General features: G+C 53.4%; 2 protein-coding genes and 1 long non-coding RNA gene across 7 annotated transcripts in view; 1 reads left to right on the top strand and 2 right to left on the bottom strand.

Moving 5' to 3' along the window:
• Positions 1-6709, top strand: part of LOC138922031 (odorant-binding protein 2b-like) — a 71669-nt gene extending 64960 nt beyond the window's left edge. The window contains exons 1-5 of one of the 5 annotated variants that reach the window (XM_070258815.1): positions 3719-4329; positions 4889-4999; positions 5671-5772; positions 6086-6112; positions 6522-6709. In XM_070258815.1, coding sequence (XP_070114916.1) covers positions 4293-4329; positions 4889-4999; positions 5671-5772; positions 6086-6111 — 276 coding nt within the window. In that variant the 5' untranslated portion in view covers positions 3719-4292 and the 3' untranslated portion in view covers position 6112; positions 6522-6709. The other 4 variants (XM_070258816.1, XM_070258817.1, XM_070258814.1 and 1 more) reach the window with 4 other exon arrangements.
• Positions 1-16674, bottom strand: part of LOC138922029 (uncharacterized) — a 143666-nt gene that overhangs the window by 49056 nt on the left and 77936 nt on the right.
• On the bottom strand, positions 14574-16482 carry LOC138922032 (uncharacterized). Its single transcript, XR_011435128.1, has 3 exons — positions 16469-16482; positions 14718-14811; positions 14574-14638 (listed from the first exon to the last, which is right to left on the bottom strand). It is a non-coding gene; the product is annotated as an uncharacterized lncRNA (long non-coding RNA).

The following is a 16674-nucleotide window of genomic DNA, read 5'->3' as shown; positions in this document are numbered from 1 at the left end:
GGTTGTATCATGGTTTTTAATCTACTCTGCCAATCCCTGTCGTTTAGTTTGCATGGTTAGTCTATGTACATTTGCTATAATCATTAATATGTAAAGGCTTGTATTCGTTTCCTAAGGCTGCTGTAAACAGTGCTATAAGCCAGGTGGCTAAAACATAAACATTCATTCTCTCACAGTTCCAGGAGGAGAAGTCTGAGATCAAGTGAGATGGGGAAGGTAGAAAATCCAATAAAGGGTATGCCAATGAGATGGTCACTATTGTGGGCAACTGGGACTCACTCTTCCTGAAGATTCTCTGAGACATAGGGTGGAACCATCTCAAGACTGTCCCAGGGGAACAAAGAGCTGAGGACTATTAGCCCATCAGTTACCATCTCTACTGACTTGGTAGGTGAATTCACCTGCACTTCTAGTGTCACCATGTGTGCATAGGAAGCATAGGGGAACAGAGGATGCAGGCATTGGGTTGGGAAGCTGTGACCCTCTCAGTGTGCAGGAACTACAGGTGCAGTGGGCTGAGGGGGTGGGCCATCAGCACTGTCAACCATAGTCCACCCCTTGCACTGCACTGATGCACTCATGCTCCAAACCAAATCTGTTCTGGTGAATTATGGAACTGAGGCTTCAGGGTAGTAACCAGCCACAATCTCTAAAATAATGACAGGAGATGGTTAGTAGAAACAAGCTGCAGTCCCAGCTTTCCGGGTGGTCTGGGGGCTTTAATTTGCAGCCATCCTGCCTCCTCTCCTACCCCTTCTACATGCCCACCTATCCCAGCCAGCAAGCCCTCTGGTCTTGGTGATTGTTTGGTAGCGCCATGAAAACCTTCTTGTTCCCGTATGCCAAGGAAGGCCCAGACATTGTCCCCCTTAGTGAGACATCTGGGAAGTAGCAGCTGTGAGGAGCTGTGACCACTCTGAGATTCAAAGGAGAGGTTGTGAGAGGTGTCACCAGAAGTGATAAGAGCTACAGCTGTGGAGTAGACGCAGTCATCATGGTGTGGGTGGTATAATGGTCTCCCATCATAACGGGATGCAGCCATCCAAAGAAACGCCTCAGGCCATTGTGTACTGGGGGGCGGAGATAGGTCTCCCCTCCTGCCACTGTTCTCCCAGTGGTGTCTACCACCAGTTGAACACATCCAGTATCCAAAAAAACACCACACAATTGGAAAGCTCTGTAGAGTTCACCTGAGGTGGCACAGCACAAGATGGTGGACGACGGGCAGCCCCTGGAAATCTCCAATTGCACTAAGCATAGGGTTCATGGGGGCAGCCCTGTCCTCCCAACGACCCCTACGTGGTGTTCCATCATCTTTTTCAAGGATGGAATTAAATTTGTCAATGTCATAAGATGCTTAGATCAGTGACTCCATATAATGAGGGAAATCAAGGTCTCTGGGGTACAGTCAACAAGAACAGGACAGAGGAAAAGCTCTCCCATTGACACAGAGACTCCAGCATGTTTACTAATCTCTGGTCCTAAAGTGCACTGGCCTCGCCCTTTCCTACTCCCAGGACGGAAGGTTTTCTGCTCAGCAGCACCTTCCAAGTTGGCAGTTGATTACTGGATCGTGCCAGCACCCTCAGTACAATGCCCCAGGGGTTATTAGAGAGGGCTAATTATTGTTATTTAGTGAGTACTTGGGGGTGTGCAATCGGCAGTGGTGTCCAATCTTCTGCCAGAGAGGCACAAAGCTGCCCTTGTGTGGCCGTAGCACCTGTGTACAGGGTCTACGTCAGCTGTGGGTCTCAGCGGAGATGATTCAAGCCCAGGAAGTACAGGGTCAGGGAGGGAGAAGGCCAAATTCTTGCTCAGAAGGCAGCCAGGACTGAGACCAGCAGAGCCAGGTGCCCAAGTGTGCTCAACCATGAACTCAGAGCACAGGCCCCTCGTGGCCTGTTTGTGCCTCACTCGGCCCATTTATCCAAAGGGAAGGAGATGTGAGGCCTGTCTTATGGTACATGAGGCAGTCAAAGCTGAGGAGGGAGGTGAAAGCATTTTGGAGAGTCGGGGTATTAGAAGAATGAATGTAAGCAACTTGCAGTATTGGGGGTTTGGACAGGCTCTGATGGATCCTGGTCCCTGGCCCCACTCCAGGCAGAAGGAGGGAGGAGCCCTCATTCATTGAGCCTTGTACATGTCAGGGGAGCTGGGTCTTCGCAGGCCCACTCAGCAGAGCCTTACAAAGATCCAAAGTGATCGAAGTTGTGGGTGCCCCTGTGGGGGCGGAATCCTCTGAGGCTCAGAGAGATTCAGTAACTGGTTTATTCTTGAATGAACGAACGACCAAGAGCACCTAGCACGTGGATGGAGCTCCTCCCTACAGGCCATCGAACTCATGAGACCTGGGAATCAAGCCTTTCCCTTTGGGGAACTTAATTCTAACAGAGAAGATGGGCACTGAACACTCATGGGGAGAAATGAGCAGACAATCCAGAGAGTAATGAGTGCTCTCCGGGAAACACAGCCTGGTCTGGGGGTCCCAAATGAAGGGGGTGGCACAGCCAGATCGCTCCCTCCTGTGGCCTGGGGAGGCCCCTCTGAGGAGGTGATATTTAAACTGATCCTGAGACATAAAATAGTGCCCCAAATGCCAGGAAGAGGTGGCCTGAGGGGCCCAGGCCCAGGACGAGCAAACGCAGGGGCCCCAGGGCAGGAGAGAGCTCGGACTCTGGGGACCCTGTGGGAATCAGCTGATTGCACACCCTGTCTCTGTAGTTGTAAAGCTCAGTCCCTCTCCCCTCAGCAGTGAGAGGCCAGTTACCAGAGAACTGGCGGAAGATCCAGCCCTGGGATCCTGGGGGAGGGGGATGGGCGGGGGTGTAAGGAAGCCCTTGGCCTTCCCTCCATGACTGGGAGTGCAGACACGCACCCCTGCCCCTTCTGATAATGTCCTCATCCAGATGGCTCACTTGGAGTAAGCACCCTGGAAGGCAGGAAAAAGGGATGGTAGTATGTGTCTTTTATTCTGTGGGTGGCACTTGTCACTCATCAGATTCCAACAATAATGACAGTCCACCTCCCCTGATGCAGAATTGCCAGGATGCTAGGTGGGAGGGGTGTGGCCAGTGCCAAGTGTTCATGGGCAGGAGCCGAGCTGGGTATAAAGGGCAGCGCTGTGAGGACTCGCACAGCCTCCTCCAGACCCCAGTGACCTGCCGGCGGCTGTGAGCACAGACCCCTGGAGATGAAGGTTCTGTTCCTGACCATCACCCTTGGCCTGATCACAGCCCTGCAGGCCCAGGACCCTCTGTTCTTCCCCTCAGAGAACGAGAATGTGAGCCCAGGGAAGGGCGGGAAGAGAGGTATGGGGGAAAGGCGGTGACTACCTGTTGGCCAGCAGTGACCAGGGGCCTTGTGTTAGGAGGTGTCATTCAAGGTCGAAGTTCTGACCCTGTGCTCCCTGCAGAGTGTGGTCAGAGGAGCAGGAGGCTCTGTTCTTGTGTCTGCAGACAGCGCTCCTCCTTGGGCCCAGAGGCTGAAGCAGGGGAGTGGGTTCAGCATAGGGACTGTTGGTCTGACACTTCGGGAACCCAGAGGCACTGAGGACCCTGTGGAGTATAGACTCATCCAGGGCCAGGGCCCGGTCTCAGCAGAGAAGAGACTCATGGGGTGAGAGACCCCCTGCCTCTGTTTAGGGTCGGGAGCCCTGAGTGCTGGGCTGGTTCTAACAGAGCACAGGGTGTGGATGTACGGGATCCAGCCAGCCTTTGGAGGACAGCACCTGGGGTGCTGGGGATGTCTGGTGATGGCTGCAGCCCATGCACAGAGGATGGGGGTAGTGGGGTGAGGAGGAGATTCTGGGCTATGTCCGTGCTGGACTCATGGCCCCCACCCTGCTCAGATCATAGGGACATGGTATGTGAAGGCCGTGGTGGCTGACAAGGACCTGCCTAAGGAGAAAAGGCCCAAGAAGGTGTCCCCCTTGACAGTCACTGCCCTGGATGATGGAAACTTGGAGGCCATGGGCACCTTCATGTGAGTGTTGCCTCCCAAGGGTGCTGCTCTCCCCTCCTCCTCCCTCTCCCCAGGCTGCGAGGTGGCCCAGAGCAGCCCCTCTTTGTGCCTCTTCCCATCCCACTTTGGGATGTGGGTAAAATGAATGTCCCCCTGACATAGAAAGGAGAGAGTCCAGACTGTGGGGATGACAATGGAACTCGTGGGGACACCAGGGCAGAGGCCCATGTGCCAGGTGAGCTCAGGTTGGCTCGAGTGTGTTTCCTGACAGCCTTCCCCTCTGCCTCCCGTTTTCCAGGAAGGGGGGCCAGTGCCACGAGAAGCGAGTTGTGATGCACCAAACCGAGGAGCCTGGCAGATATAGCGCCCGTGAGTCCAGACCAGGCTGTGCCACATTCCCTGCCAGAGCCCAGGCCTCCCCTTCCCCTGAGGCTGCCTGCTGCCGGGCAGTCCCTGCCCTGTCCCCTCCCAGGAGCAGCTAGCCACTCCCTTCCCAGGAGTCTCCTTGTCCTGACATTGGAAAGGTTTCTCCACAGCAAGGATGACAGTACCAAACCCTCCCTCTGGATGGTCCTAGCAATTCAGCTTGCAGAGAACCAAGGGTTGAGGATGAGGATGCAGGGCGGGGCAGGTGCTGGGTGAACAAAGGAAAGAGCCCCAGCCTCTGATGTCTTCTGGCCTCTGGTGACTCCACTGCTTGGGTTGGAACCTTCCTCATGAAGAGTCTCCCTCTCCAGAGTGTGGTCCATGGTTCTGAGCAGCAGTGTGTCCTGGGCACTGGACCAGCTTGGGCACCTGGATTACGGGGCAGTCAGTAGAGCTAAGGTGGCCGAGAAACTGAAACGTTCCAAAATGTTCCCTAATGTCTCAAATATTTTCTGCAGGAATGAAGACACTAAAGACCAATTTTCTCTATGTCTGTCTGCAGTTGGGGGAAAGAGGCACATGTACATCCTGGACTTGCCAGTAAAGGACCACCGCATCTTCTACTGCGAGGGCCAGCTCGGAGGGAAAGCAATCCGCATGGCAAAACTCGTGGGTAAGAGGCTGCTGCCCCAGGTCCTCAGAGATCCACCTCTCCTGACCCACCCCCACAGGCTCTGCTTCTAGAAGTCAGTGGAACTGGCTTCAGTCCTGATTCTGGGGAATACGAACACCCTGCTTCTGTCTTTGGGGGCCTGGCACAATTTGCTGCCCTGGGGTGTCCAGTCCAAACTCCCTCAGTGACCTGACTTCTCACCAAGGGGATATGGACGCAGCTGCTAAGTCCCATCTCTTGGGGTCTGGGGCGTGAGGCCAGGTCAGCACTGGGGAGTGCACTGTTGCTGACAGAGGTCTTCTTGGAGCAATGACCCTCCAGAGTGGGGTGAAGTCCAAGAATTTTCTGGCCAGAGAGCATCACAATTCCTCCAGGCCATCAGCTTCTTCCAGGTCAGGGGTGTGACCCTGCAGATCGGTTTTGAGAGTGGGCCTGGGACCCCAGGGGCCCTCAGTGTCTCGGAGTGTCTCCCTGGCTATCCTCCTTCACAGGAACCTCTCACCTGGGTGGTGGCCTGTCTCCTCTGGGCCTACTCTGTATCCACTTTCGGGGGAACCCTCCATCTCAGCCTCAGCCATTACAGGACAAAGCCCCCCAAGTGCTAGGAGGCACTGTCTCCTCTTGGGGTCTGCTTCCTGAACCTGAGGCTCACCTGGTCACCTCTCCTACAGGTAGAAATCCCGACATGAGCCTGGAAGCCCTGGAAGAATTTAAGAAATTCACAGAGCGCAAGGGATTGCCACAGGACATCATCATCATGCCTGTCCAGACGGGTAAGAGGACAACTCTGCCCAGGTTCCCTGTGTCCACTCTGCATGTCCCTTTGTCCCCTATGTCCCTCCCTGTGTCCCCAACAGATTCCTCGTGTCCCACTGTGCCCTTCAAGTCCCTCTGTGTCCCCCAGGACCTTCCTCGCCCCTTCCCCTGCCCCCCGCCATGGGGGAGACATCAGCGCTGTGTTGTGTCACAGGGGCACAAGGGCCCCACTCCGGGTCTCTGCTATTGGTGTCAGAGCTGCAGCTTGATGGGGTCTGGGCCCTTGGCTAGGGTCTCTTCTCATTGCTGAATTTTCCTTGGTTTCTACAGAAAGCTGCATTCCTGAAAGTGACTAGGGTAAGTGACCCTTGAAGCAAACAAGAGTCCTGGGTTCAAAGGAACGTCAGGAGTCACCAAGGCACCCCCAAGGTGGAGACAAGAGGGACTCCATGTGAGCCAGGCAGAGCCTTGTCTGCTCTGAGATCCTTTCTGGGATTTGATCCTTACTTGGGATGTCTGTCCCCGAACATCATTCCTGGGACATTTAGGGACTCCTTCTTTTCTCTGTCTCTGTAACTTGGGACCAATGGGCCAGGGTCTGTCCTCCACCACACCCATGCACCTGGTGGAAGTGGGAGCCTGCCCTCCATGCAGCAGCCCTGAGAGCATTACATATGCCCCCAACACTGCCACCCCTGAGAACCCCACACCTGCCCCCCCTCCCCTCCCCTGTCCTGGACTCACTGACCCTCTCCCTTCTTTCTAGGGCAGGGGACATCAGCACCCCACAGCAGCCCCAGGGCAGCACCATCAAGACCCTCTGTCCTGCAGGCCATGGAAGGAGCCCCTGCCTCTAGAGCCTGACCTGCTCTGCCCCTCCAGTTACCTTGACTCCCCTTCCTCCCCCAGCCATGCATCCCCTCTCCTAGTTCCACATAAAGAGCTTCAGCAGTTCCTGGTGACTCTGCCTGTCTGTGGGGGTCCCTCGCGTGGGCTGGGAACTGGGAGGAAGTGGGCAAGCCAGAGAAGGCAGGACAGGAGGACCCATCTATGTTTGCATTCTCCTTGAAAGTTGGACCAATCCAATGGGCATTAGGGTCCAGGCCGAGGGATGGGTGCTACAGCTCTGACCAAGGGTCTAATGGGGGACAGGTCTGACACCCAAGCAGCTCAGGTTCTGGGTGGTCACGTGGTGGGGGAGAAGGGATGTGAAGATAACAGGGTCAGATACAGCCCAGAGGTGATGACATGTGTGCAGGTGGGGATCACCTGGCCCCCTGATTCCCAACTGCCTAGATGTGGTGACAGGAGTGCTGGGAGGCTGCCTTTGAGGGTGCAGGCAGGAGACCAGGCTTCCAAAGGCCATCAGGATGGGGACAGCAGGACCCTGGAATCCCAGCCTGGGTGGGACTCTGCTCCTGCCCCTTCCCCCTAGGCCTGGCTGGACACATGCACTGCCCCTGGGGAGGGAGCCACTTCAAGAGGGACCTTGTTCACAATTGTAATGTCATCACTATGGTTTCCCAAATCACCCTGGGGCTTTGCAGTGACAGCCAGCCAACTGAGGTCAGGGTCTCCTTGCTTGTGGTAGGAGAGGTGAATGCAGCCCAGCTTCCCTAGAGACAGGGGGGTGCCTGGAGCTCCCTTCATGCAGGGTCAGTGCACCTTCCCAAGTCACAGGCCCAAGGTCCCCGGTGGGATGGCGAGCATCCCTGGGCCTCTCCTGAACACAGCAGGCCCCAGATGCAGACTTCTGGCACCCTGGTACTTGTAGGTTCCTTCCTTGACAACGAAATACTAGGTAGGGAGTCCCTGCATGGTGCAAGCCCCCCACAGGTTGAGGCGGTGCCCAGGGGGCCAGGCAATCACAGGTTACAACTGCCTTGGCTTTGTTTTTTCAGCTTCCATGAGGATGACAGTTCTTATACCACTGTCCCTGCAATGGCACGAGGCCATCAAGGCAGGAGCCTGGGAGGAGGGAGTCGGTGGAAGACTCTGTGCACGCAGGCCCGTGTCCTGGGATTCCAGGACCCTGTGCCATTTGTCCACCTGGTGCTGACGTGCCCCTAAGCAGTGGTGTCCCTCTGATGTGGCAGCCCCAGGGGTCTGTGCAGAGAAGGGGCTGTGAGATGGCCAGGGTCAGGGTTCAGGGTCCTCAAGGGTCGAGGGGTTAAGACTTGGGGTAGGGATGCTAAGACCTGACAGGTGACAATCCTCAGCAGAACTTCCCCAGGGTACATCCCTCCAGCTGGAGAACAAGTGGGCAGAGCTGAAGAATCCCTGTGCCCAGCCCATGGGCTCATACAGAGCCGATTTTCAGGGTCTGTCTTCCTAATTGGGGGGCAACAGAATTCCTACATGAAGTCTTTTCTTTGGTCTGGGAATCCAAGTCCAGTACCTGCCCCAGCACTGTCTGCACCACAACAGCCTTGGCCCTGCCTGCAGGCTGTCCAGGTGCCTGGTCTGTGCTGGGCAGTGGTTTTCAGTGGATTCCTGGACCCTGGAGGGCCTGGTGTCCGGGGAGGGCCTTCATGGGCAAGATGGGGCAGAACAAGTGGAATCTTAACCGAATCCTGCAAACCACACTTCCCATGGGACAGGACCCTGTATGGACCCCAGGAAGACCACAGACTTTCTCAGAGAGGCAGCTGGCATCCTGGGGACTCAAGTCCCTGCGGTCAAACCACCATGCTTTACTCCCCACGTGGACTTCATTCTGGGTGGAGCCCAAGGAGCATCCCTGAAATGAAACCACCCCAAACAGGTCCAGGTCTGAGGTCCTAGCTGTCGTGGCCTCAAAGCAATGGGTGGACAGACAGAACGAAGAGTAAGAAGCGGACCCCACATAGAGTTCATCGTTCCTACAGACAGGACCCTTCTATTTCTCCCTTTCTCCTCTGGCTTGTTTACCTGATTTCTTGCTCAGTTGGTTCCTCTGAGAATTGGCCACTGAGCCGGGTAAGAGAGCAAGAGGGGCCTTGGGGTTGATACCTGAGAAAGATCAGGAGGGAGGAAGCCAAATGAGGCAGGAGACTCTCCAAGGAGCTGAGCTGGCCCAGCGGGGAGTTGGGAGCCATGGCTGCCCATGGAGGAGCCTGCATGGTGGAAAGGCCAGCTCAGCACTCTCCTCCCCAAACTCCCAATGGGCTCGGTCCTGGGGTGCTGCCACTGGTGTCTTTAGCCAACTGTCATCCTTGCAGCTCACTGGCAGGCTCTCTCCTGAAGGGGCTCAGAGCGTCACCCTGCGTGGACACTATAGCCCACCTGTCATGTCCTGAGCGCATGTAAACACCTCTGCTCACCTTTAGGGAGCAGCTCCTCCAGGTCCTGGGAATCCTCCTTTCAAGAGGACACTCAGAAGAGAGAAAACAGCGGTCAAACCACAGCCCCTGACCCACTGTAGCTGGTCCTAGGGCCAGACTGACCCACACAGCCACCCTTCAGTAGTTGCTTCTCTATGCCACACACCCTGAGACCCCCTCCATCTCAGTGGGGCCCAGATGGATGACCCAGTTGTTCCTGTTTACTTGCTGGTTGGAGGGCAGCGTATGTCTACTCATGCTCACCACACATGGGAGCACCACGTCTGCACAGATGAGCACTCGACCCCTGACCTCTAGTTAAGAAGGGGTTGGGAAGAACCATCTAGAGCAGGAATCAGGCTGGTCTCCTCCCGAGGGACCCAGTTCAGGTCAGCTCTGCACTTAAAAGGCCCTGCTGTGCAACTCAGCAGAAGGAAATGACTCCCCACTGCCGAGGAGCTGCCTCTGTGGGGGCTCACTGACCTCAACTCACCCCTTCTAGGGTCAGCCTCGAGGGGACCCAGGCCACAGGTGGGGATTGCCTAGGCCACTTGGCCAGCTACCATCACTGACCACTGCACTTTCGCTCCACATCAAGTTCAGAAACTCCACACAACTCCTGCCATCTCCTTCTGAGAGGCACAACCTCACCCTCACCCCCGTCACTAATTCCAGAATATTTTCATCACCCCATAAAGATTCCTCAGGCTTTAGCAGTCACTTCTCATTCCTCCCTCTTCTGTGACCCCTGGCAATCACTAATCTACTTCCTATCTCCCTAGATTTGCCAACTCTGAACATTCTCATAAATGGAATCCTGCAATATGTGGCCTTTGGTGTCTGCCTTCTTCCACCCAGTATCACGTTTCCAAGGTCCATCCACGTTGCAGCTGTGTCAGAACTTCATTTGCTTTATGAGTGAATGAGATCCCATTGCTTGGATAGATCGCATTTGGTCATCCATTCTTCAGCTGGTGGACATCAGGGTTGTTTCCACCCTTTGACTACTGTGAATAGTCAAACCTGACCTTTGTCGGGACCACCATCAGCGGTGATGAACGTCCAGCAGAGGAGCAGCATGGCCAGGGCTGGAGGGTTCTGGGGCCTGGTGAAGGTGGAATCATGAATCCTTTGGAGCAAGAACTGGGTACCTACCTGCACTTGGTTAGGGTCTCAGTCCTGTTATTCTGAGCCCCACATGGACCTGGGCCAGAGTTTTCTCTTGTGTCCTTGGTGACATCTCCCAGGCACAGCAGAGCATCTTCCTGCCCTCTAGTGGAGTGGGGACCTCAGTGAGGCCTTGGACAGGTTTCCATTCACCATAGGTCCCTCCACCCTTTTCAGCAAGAACTGTACCAGGTAGCAGTGGGAATGTTGTGGAGCCTTCTCCTTACCATACCCAGGCACACACACACACACACACACTACAGACACACTTGCTGCACAATGTAAACACAGAGAGACACATACGCAATTGTGCACATGCACACACTCAGACAGATACACAGAGACTATTATGCACACAGAGAGACATATACACACATGTGCATGTGCACACGTGTGTACATGTCTACATACGGATATACATGTGCACAAATGAACATGTAAATTTGTGTACAAATGCATACACGAATGCACACATAGACAGACAGACACATATGCAGATACACATACATGCACACACACACTTAAGCACACATCCACAGGGACAAGATGATGCCATTTGCATTTGGTGGAAAGTTCTGGGAGCAAAATGGAGGAGGAATGAGGGACAGGGAAAGCAGAGGCCACTCAGGATATTTCAGTCAGAGATCTCATCCCAATACTTCCAAGTCTCGAGGTAGGAAAGGGGCAGCAGCAGCAGAGGGAGGAGGTGGACTGCGGGCATGCATCTGAGCAAGGCCCCAGGTGGTGTGGGGAACAGAAGTGAAGGGTACAGAGGGTCAGTGAGGTCTCCCAGGGTCTCACTGGGAGCAGTGATGAGAATACAGAACACAGGAGCCAGGGTACATTTGAGAGGAAGGAGATCAATTCCGCCTGCAGGGAGAAAGGCAACTGCAATGGGAGCCGTGGGCATCCTTGTGGGGATGTTTAGAGCGGGCTGGATGCTTTGCTTGGAGTTCAGGAGGTCTGGCGGGAAAGGGGAGGTGAGGGGACGTCAGCTCCAAGGTGGGATCTGTAGCCTGGACTGGACCAACTCTCCCAGGGATGCTCGAGGGACGGGGCTTGTCGAGGATCCCTGGGGCTCGTACAATAAAGGCCAAGGCGAGGTGGAGGATACACACAAGGAAGCCATTGTTTATCTTGCTAACTCTCAATGCAGATGTTTACTACTTCCCATTCTGATGACATTCTCCCTTCCAGATATGTTTTTTTCAGAAGGAATCAAACCCAAGAGTAATGATGGCTAATTACAAAAATTTAAGAACATCCATTCACAGGATCCAAACAATATAATCACCAACTACACGGCAAACTTGAAGGGCCTTTATGAAGGTCAGGGAGTGGCAGGATCCTGTCTCCAGGTCAGCCTAAGCCAGAGGATAAAAGGGCAGCTGGCAGGCCAGGTGAGCAGGGAACAGATATAGGGGCTCCCACTGGGCCATGCAGCCCTCCCTCCTGAAAGCATGGCTAAGTCTGCTCTCTGTGCTATGAGAAGAGGGGACCCAGTTTATTCCCACCCACACTGAAAAGGTGAGGTGAGAATATCAGTAGGGATGAGCAGTTGGCCTGTACAGGCCCCAGGTCAGCCACCTTCACTGGCTTAGAGTCTCAATTCTGTTATTCTGAGCATCAGGTGAGCTTGGGCCAGAGTTTCCTCTCGTGTCTTTGGTGATGTCTCCCGGGGAGAGCAGAGCATCTTCCTGACCACTGCCTGAGTGGGCAGTTCAGTGAGGCCTTGGACAGATTTTCATCCACCATAGGTCCCTGCCAACCCCTTACTTCTGGTGAAATTATGGGCAAGTCAGGTAGCCTTTCTAAGATGTAGTTTCTTCAGCAAAGTCATGGTTTGGAAGGAACTTTGCATATTTTAAGTCTACCTATTAATGTGAAGAATGTTGTCCTTATTATGTGTTTATATTTTGCAAGGTACTACACTGTGGTCAATATTAAAAGTCAAACACATTATTATCAAACATGTTATAAATTTCCAAAATCCATAGTGCTGTTGAAACAATATTTGAGGTCTGCAAATATCTAGATGACACCAAGTTCCCAGTCCCTACACGGGGACCATCACAGCCTCACCTCCCTGGGACCCCTCTGTGCCTCTTCTTGGTATTTTTGTGACCTGGACCGCCCTGACACTCGGCCTTGGGCTCCAGGCCTCCCTAACACCTCACCTCCCACTAAAGAGTCCAGCGTTTCTTCCCCCTCTCTGCCCATTTGTCTCCCCATGTCCACCTTTCCTCTCTGGGTGATTGTCAGCTTTCCAGCCTAACTCTTGTCCACCTGGGCCTGAGGAGACAAGTGGTCCCCTCTCTTTGCCTTTTCTCTGGTATATGCCCATGTCTGGATCTTCCCTCTCCCTCACCCATGAAAGGATTGTTTCATTCAGTCCTGAGATTTAACCTCAGCCTCTCAAGGAACGTGAGCCGCAGAAGACACAGGGATGAGGCAGGAGCTGGTGCTGGGAAACCAGATCCTGGTGGGTGGCCATGTCCAAGATCTTGGGAATAGCATGAGTATGTGTGCTCATCATCGGAACAAAACTGCACTTGATTTCAGGGGACAGAGCTTGACAATGGTAATGGTTTAGAGGATCTGGAGCCCTCAATAGTGTCAGGGCAGAGGAAGGGCCGGCAACACAGTCATAATAATTTTTATCCTATGTTCCCAAATTACCTAGTAAATGGATAGAGAGATGGTGAATAAATGGATAGTGGGTGGGTGGGTGGATGAATGGATAGTGGATGGTTGATGGAAGGACTGAAGGATGGTGGGTGGATAGTAGGTGGATGGATTGATAGTAGGTAGTGAATGTATGGTGAAAGGATGGAAGGATGGTGGATGGATGGTGGGTGGATGGATGGATGGTGGTTAGGTGGGTGATGGATGGATAGTGGATAGATGAGTAGATGGATAGATAGATCAATGTATGGAAGGATGGATAGATGTTGCATGGATGGGGGATAAATGACAGGATTTTGAATGGATAGTGGGAGGAGGGATGGATGATGGCTGCCTGGCTGGATAGTGTATAGATGAGTAGACGACTGGATGGATGGATAGATAGGGATGCATGGTGGATAAATAGGTGGATGGATGGATGGATGGATGGATGAATGGATGAATGGCTAGATGGATGGAAGGATGATGGATGGATGGATAATGGATGGATGGTGAATGAATGGATGAACAGATGAGGGATAGATGAATGGATGAATAAATGGTGGATGGATGGCTTGCGGATGTGTGCACGATGGATGGTGGATGGATGGATGGATGGATGGATGGCTAGATGGATGGATGAATGAATACCTATGAGGCAACGATTGCCAAGGCACACTTGGACACTTCTAAGGTAAGTGAGTCTAATCCAATTGAGCATCACTGTGAGCTCTATGCACATCTGCTCCATCTACTGCTCTGCCTTTCTCGTCCCTTCCTTATTCTGGATTGGGGAGATGTCCAATTCTGACAAGGTTGTGGTCCTTTCACAGTTCTCCTCTCAATGAGCTCATCAACAGCCCCTCCCCTTCAGGATATTAGGGTCTTCGCAGTTTCTGTGGAAATCTCATCGGACATTTCCCACTAGTGTCAGCTTCCTCAGCTGACGCGATGGGACGGCAGACTCAAGTGGAGGGACAACTTGCTGTTTGCCTCTCGTATCTCCATCAACCATATGATCTCTTTCCTTGTTTCACCTGACTTCACAGCCCACTTTCCTGAGCTATGGACATCTGCTCTGATATTAGTCATTTTAAAGACATCTGGGCTCAGTCCCTTCAATCTTGTTACATTTTTCTCCATAAAGCCCTTATTACCGACATCTTTTTTCCCAAGCTTTCAGGAAAATGGTATACAAAGTGCTGAGCAGGAACCATTGATATCACCAGAGTAAAGTGATGCCATCCCTGCCACCCTTCGGCTTCAGAATGAACTTCAAGGTTTTTGGAATTCAGAACGCACAACATGGGGGTGTCCCTCCCTCTCGTCCCACCCCTGAGCTCCCCAATACCAATCCTGGGGTACTGGAAACAGGCCTCATCTCCTACCTGCACATTGGAGCCAGGCAGTGGCCTGCCATATAGGTCCTATGTCTTCTAATTATTAATGTGCTGGTGTTTCTAGGACACTTCACACGATAAAGATGGTGGTGGTGTTAATGAAAATAAGGGAGAGTCACCACCATGTACTAAGAACTAATTACAGTGTGGTTCCCTGGGTAATGCTTTACTTGCCTTCTCTCATTCACAACCCGCAAAAGCCCAGTGCTGTGGGTATTTGAGGAAGTGGAGGCTTCACAGTTCTCACATGAGCTGGAAGGTGAATAGACTGATAGGCACTGGGGATCTCTGAGCCCAGAGTGCGAGCTCTGGACTGGCTTCTGCTGAGACAAAGAACAGAGGCCTCTTGTCTACAAGACAGGTGGGCAAATGGGCCAGGGGCAGCCATTGTCATCCTCTTGTACCCAGTGGGGCCCCTGGTGGACTCACCTGGCAGCTCAACTCTGTAAGCGAGATGGGCAAGGAAGAGGTTTGGGGTATTCTCCATAGCACACCAACAGCCTCTCTAGGATCCTGTTGGGAACTGTCAGCAAGACAAGAATAATGTGTCCTTAGACTAGGCCTTATGGGGGAATTGTGAAAGTCACTTAGTGAGAGGCAAAATGCTCTGTTCCTCAGGGGGAAGTGGGGCTAGTCAGGGCATTGACTGTTCCGTTAGCTCATTCCATTCAGCCTACCACATGTGCTGGGTGTTGTTTACACCATCCTGGGCACTGAAGACAAGGTAAATAAGATGAGGTCCCCACTCAAACTTTCAAAGTCTTCTTGAGTGGCAGATGGGCAAGCTTTACCCAAGAGGAATGCCAGTCCTGAAGCCTGCAACCCACAGCCTCACTGTGCTTGAGATGGGAGGACTTCACCCAGGAGTGATCTCCTGGCTGAGGTTGGGGGAGGAGGAGTTTGCAAGATTCACTGGACAGTCTCCTGACCATCCATGCTATGCAGCCACATCAGCAATGCCTGGGGACATTTGTGAGGGAGGTCACGGAGGTTCACATGCTTCAGGAGATCATGGCAGTAGAGTGTGATGAGAGGTGATGACAGGGGCTATGGGATTGAAACTATCCTTTCATTTTTTTTCAGCAAAGATGCTGCAGAACCCCAGTTCAGTGTCCTTGGTGTATTGGGGTGGGACTGACAAGGCAGGGGCTGGGCTTAATGGATAAAATGGTGGCACAACCCTGGGTTGGAAGAGGCAGGATAGGCATTGAGAGAATGAGGAGCGTGCCCTTTGGTTGACAAGTCAGTATTCACACCCTGGAAACCTTGGGATGCTTCCAATGCCAGAACAGATCTCGAAGGCAGCTCCTGTTTTCTAGGAAGGCAAGTGGATGCAAACTGTTTATAATGCCCTTTGTGGAATCATTGCCTCAAAATTCAAAATCTGGTAGTGGCCACTGGCTCAACTGCATGGATGGCCTTGGCTTCCAGGGGGCAGCACTTTTGCTGGAATGTGCCAGGTGACCACCCAGTCTGTGAATCTGGGTGAACCACCATGTGACAGACTCAGCTCCTACTGTACTGTGGAAACCTCAGATCTCTACTTGGGGAGACAGTTTTTCCTTCACTGCTCAGAGCTGTCAATCATCCTGGCTCCTCCCCACCCATAGCTCATGTTCTTTCCACACCCCATCCAAGGACCAACTTTCTCCAGTTTTCCAAAGCCCGGGCACGCCCTTCCGTGATCACCCCTCCACCTGTGAACCTGTCTCGCTGCAGCTGGCCTCGTGCCCAGGGACAGGACAATTGTGCTTCCCCGGCCTCACAGGATCCCCACCCTCAGGGGACACAAAAGTTGCTGGTACAGAGCCTGTCACCTCCTCTTATTTCATTCAGAGACCAGGTCAGGAAGTCTCAAGTTCAGGTCACCTGTTCCTAAGCTCCTGCAGCATTTGAGAGAACTCGTGAAAACAAGCCTCCGGCAGCCTTGACTGATGACAGCGATCCTGAGGCCAGCAAAGAGACGCAGGGTGGACAGCCTCCCTGCCGGCCATCAGCCGTCTCCACTCTGCACTGCTGGGGTCTGGGCCTGCATCCCTCCTGGCCACGCAACTCCCTGCATCGGGGTTTCCCCCACGTCTGCTCTTCCTCCTTCAGGCATTAGGACCTTCCCCAACCCCACAGGCCACAAGGAGTCCAACATGGCTCTAACCCATGTCACCTCCAGGGTGGCAACCCACCATCAACGTCTGGTTCATCCTGGAGAGAGACCATGGTATCGAGTGCTTCAGGGACAAGATGAATAATCAGGGCATGAAGATGATGAAGCTCTTGAGTGGGGCTCTCCACAGAGCAGGAGGCACCTTAGGGACAGTGGCATGGCCACAGAGAAGGGGCTGCCCACAAGGGCTGGCACCTCTGGCAGCTGTGCTCAGCCATTGGGCCA

The sequence above is a fragment of the Equus caballus genome, unplaced genomic scaffold, assembly GCF_041296265.1.
Source record: "Equus caballus isolate H_3958 breed thoroughbred unplaced genomic scaffold, TB-T2T haplotype1-0000035, whole genome shotgun sequence".
NCBI lineage: Eukaryota > Metazoa > Chordata > Mammalia > Perissodactyla > Equidae > Equus > Equus caballus.
This window is presented reverse-complemented; position numbering and strand designations above follow the sequence as displayed.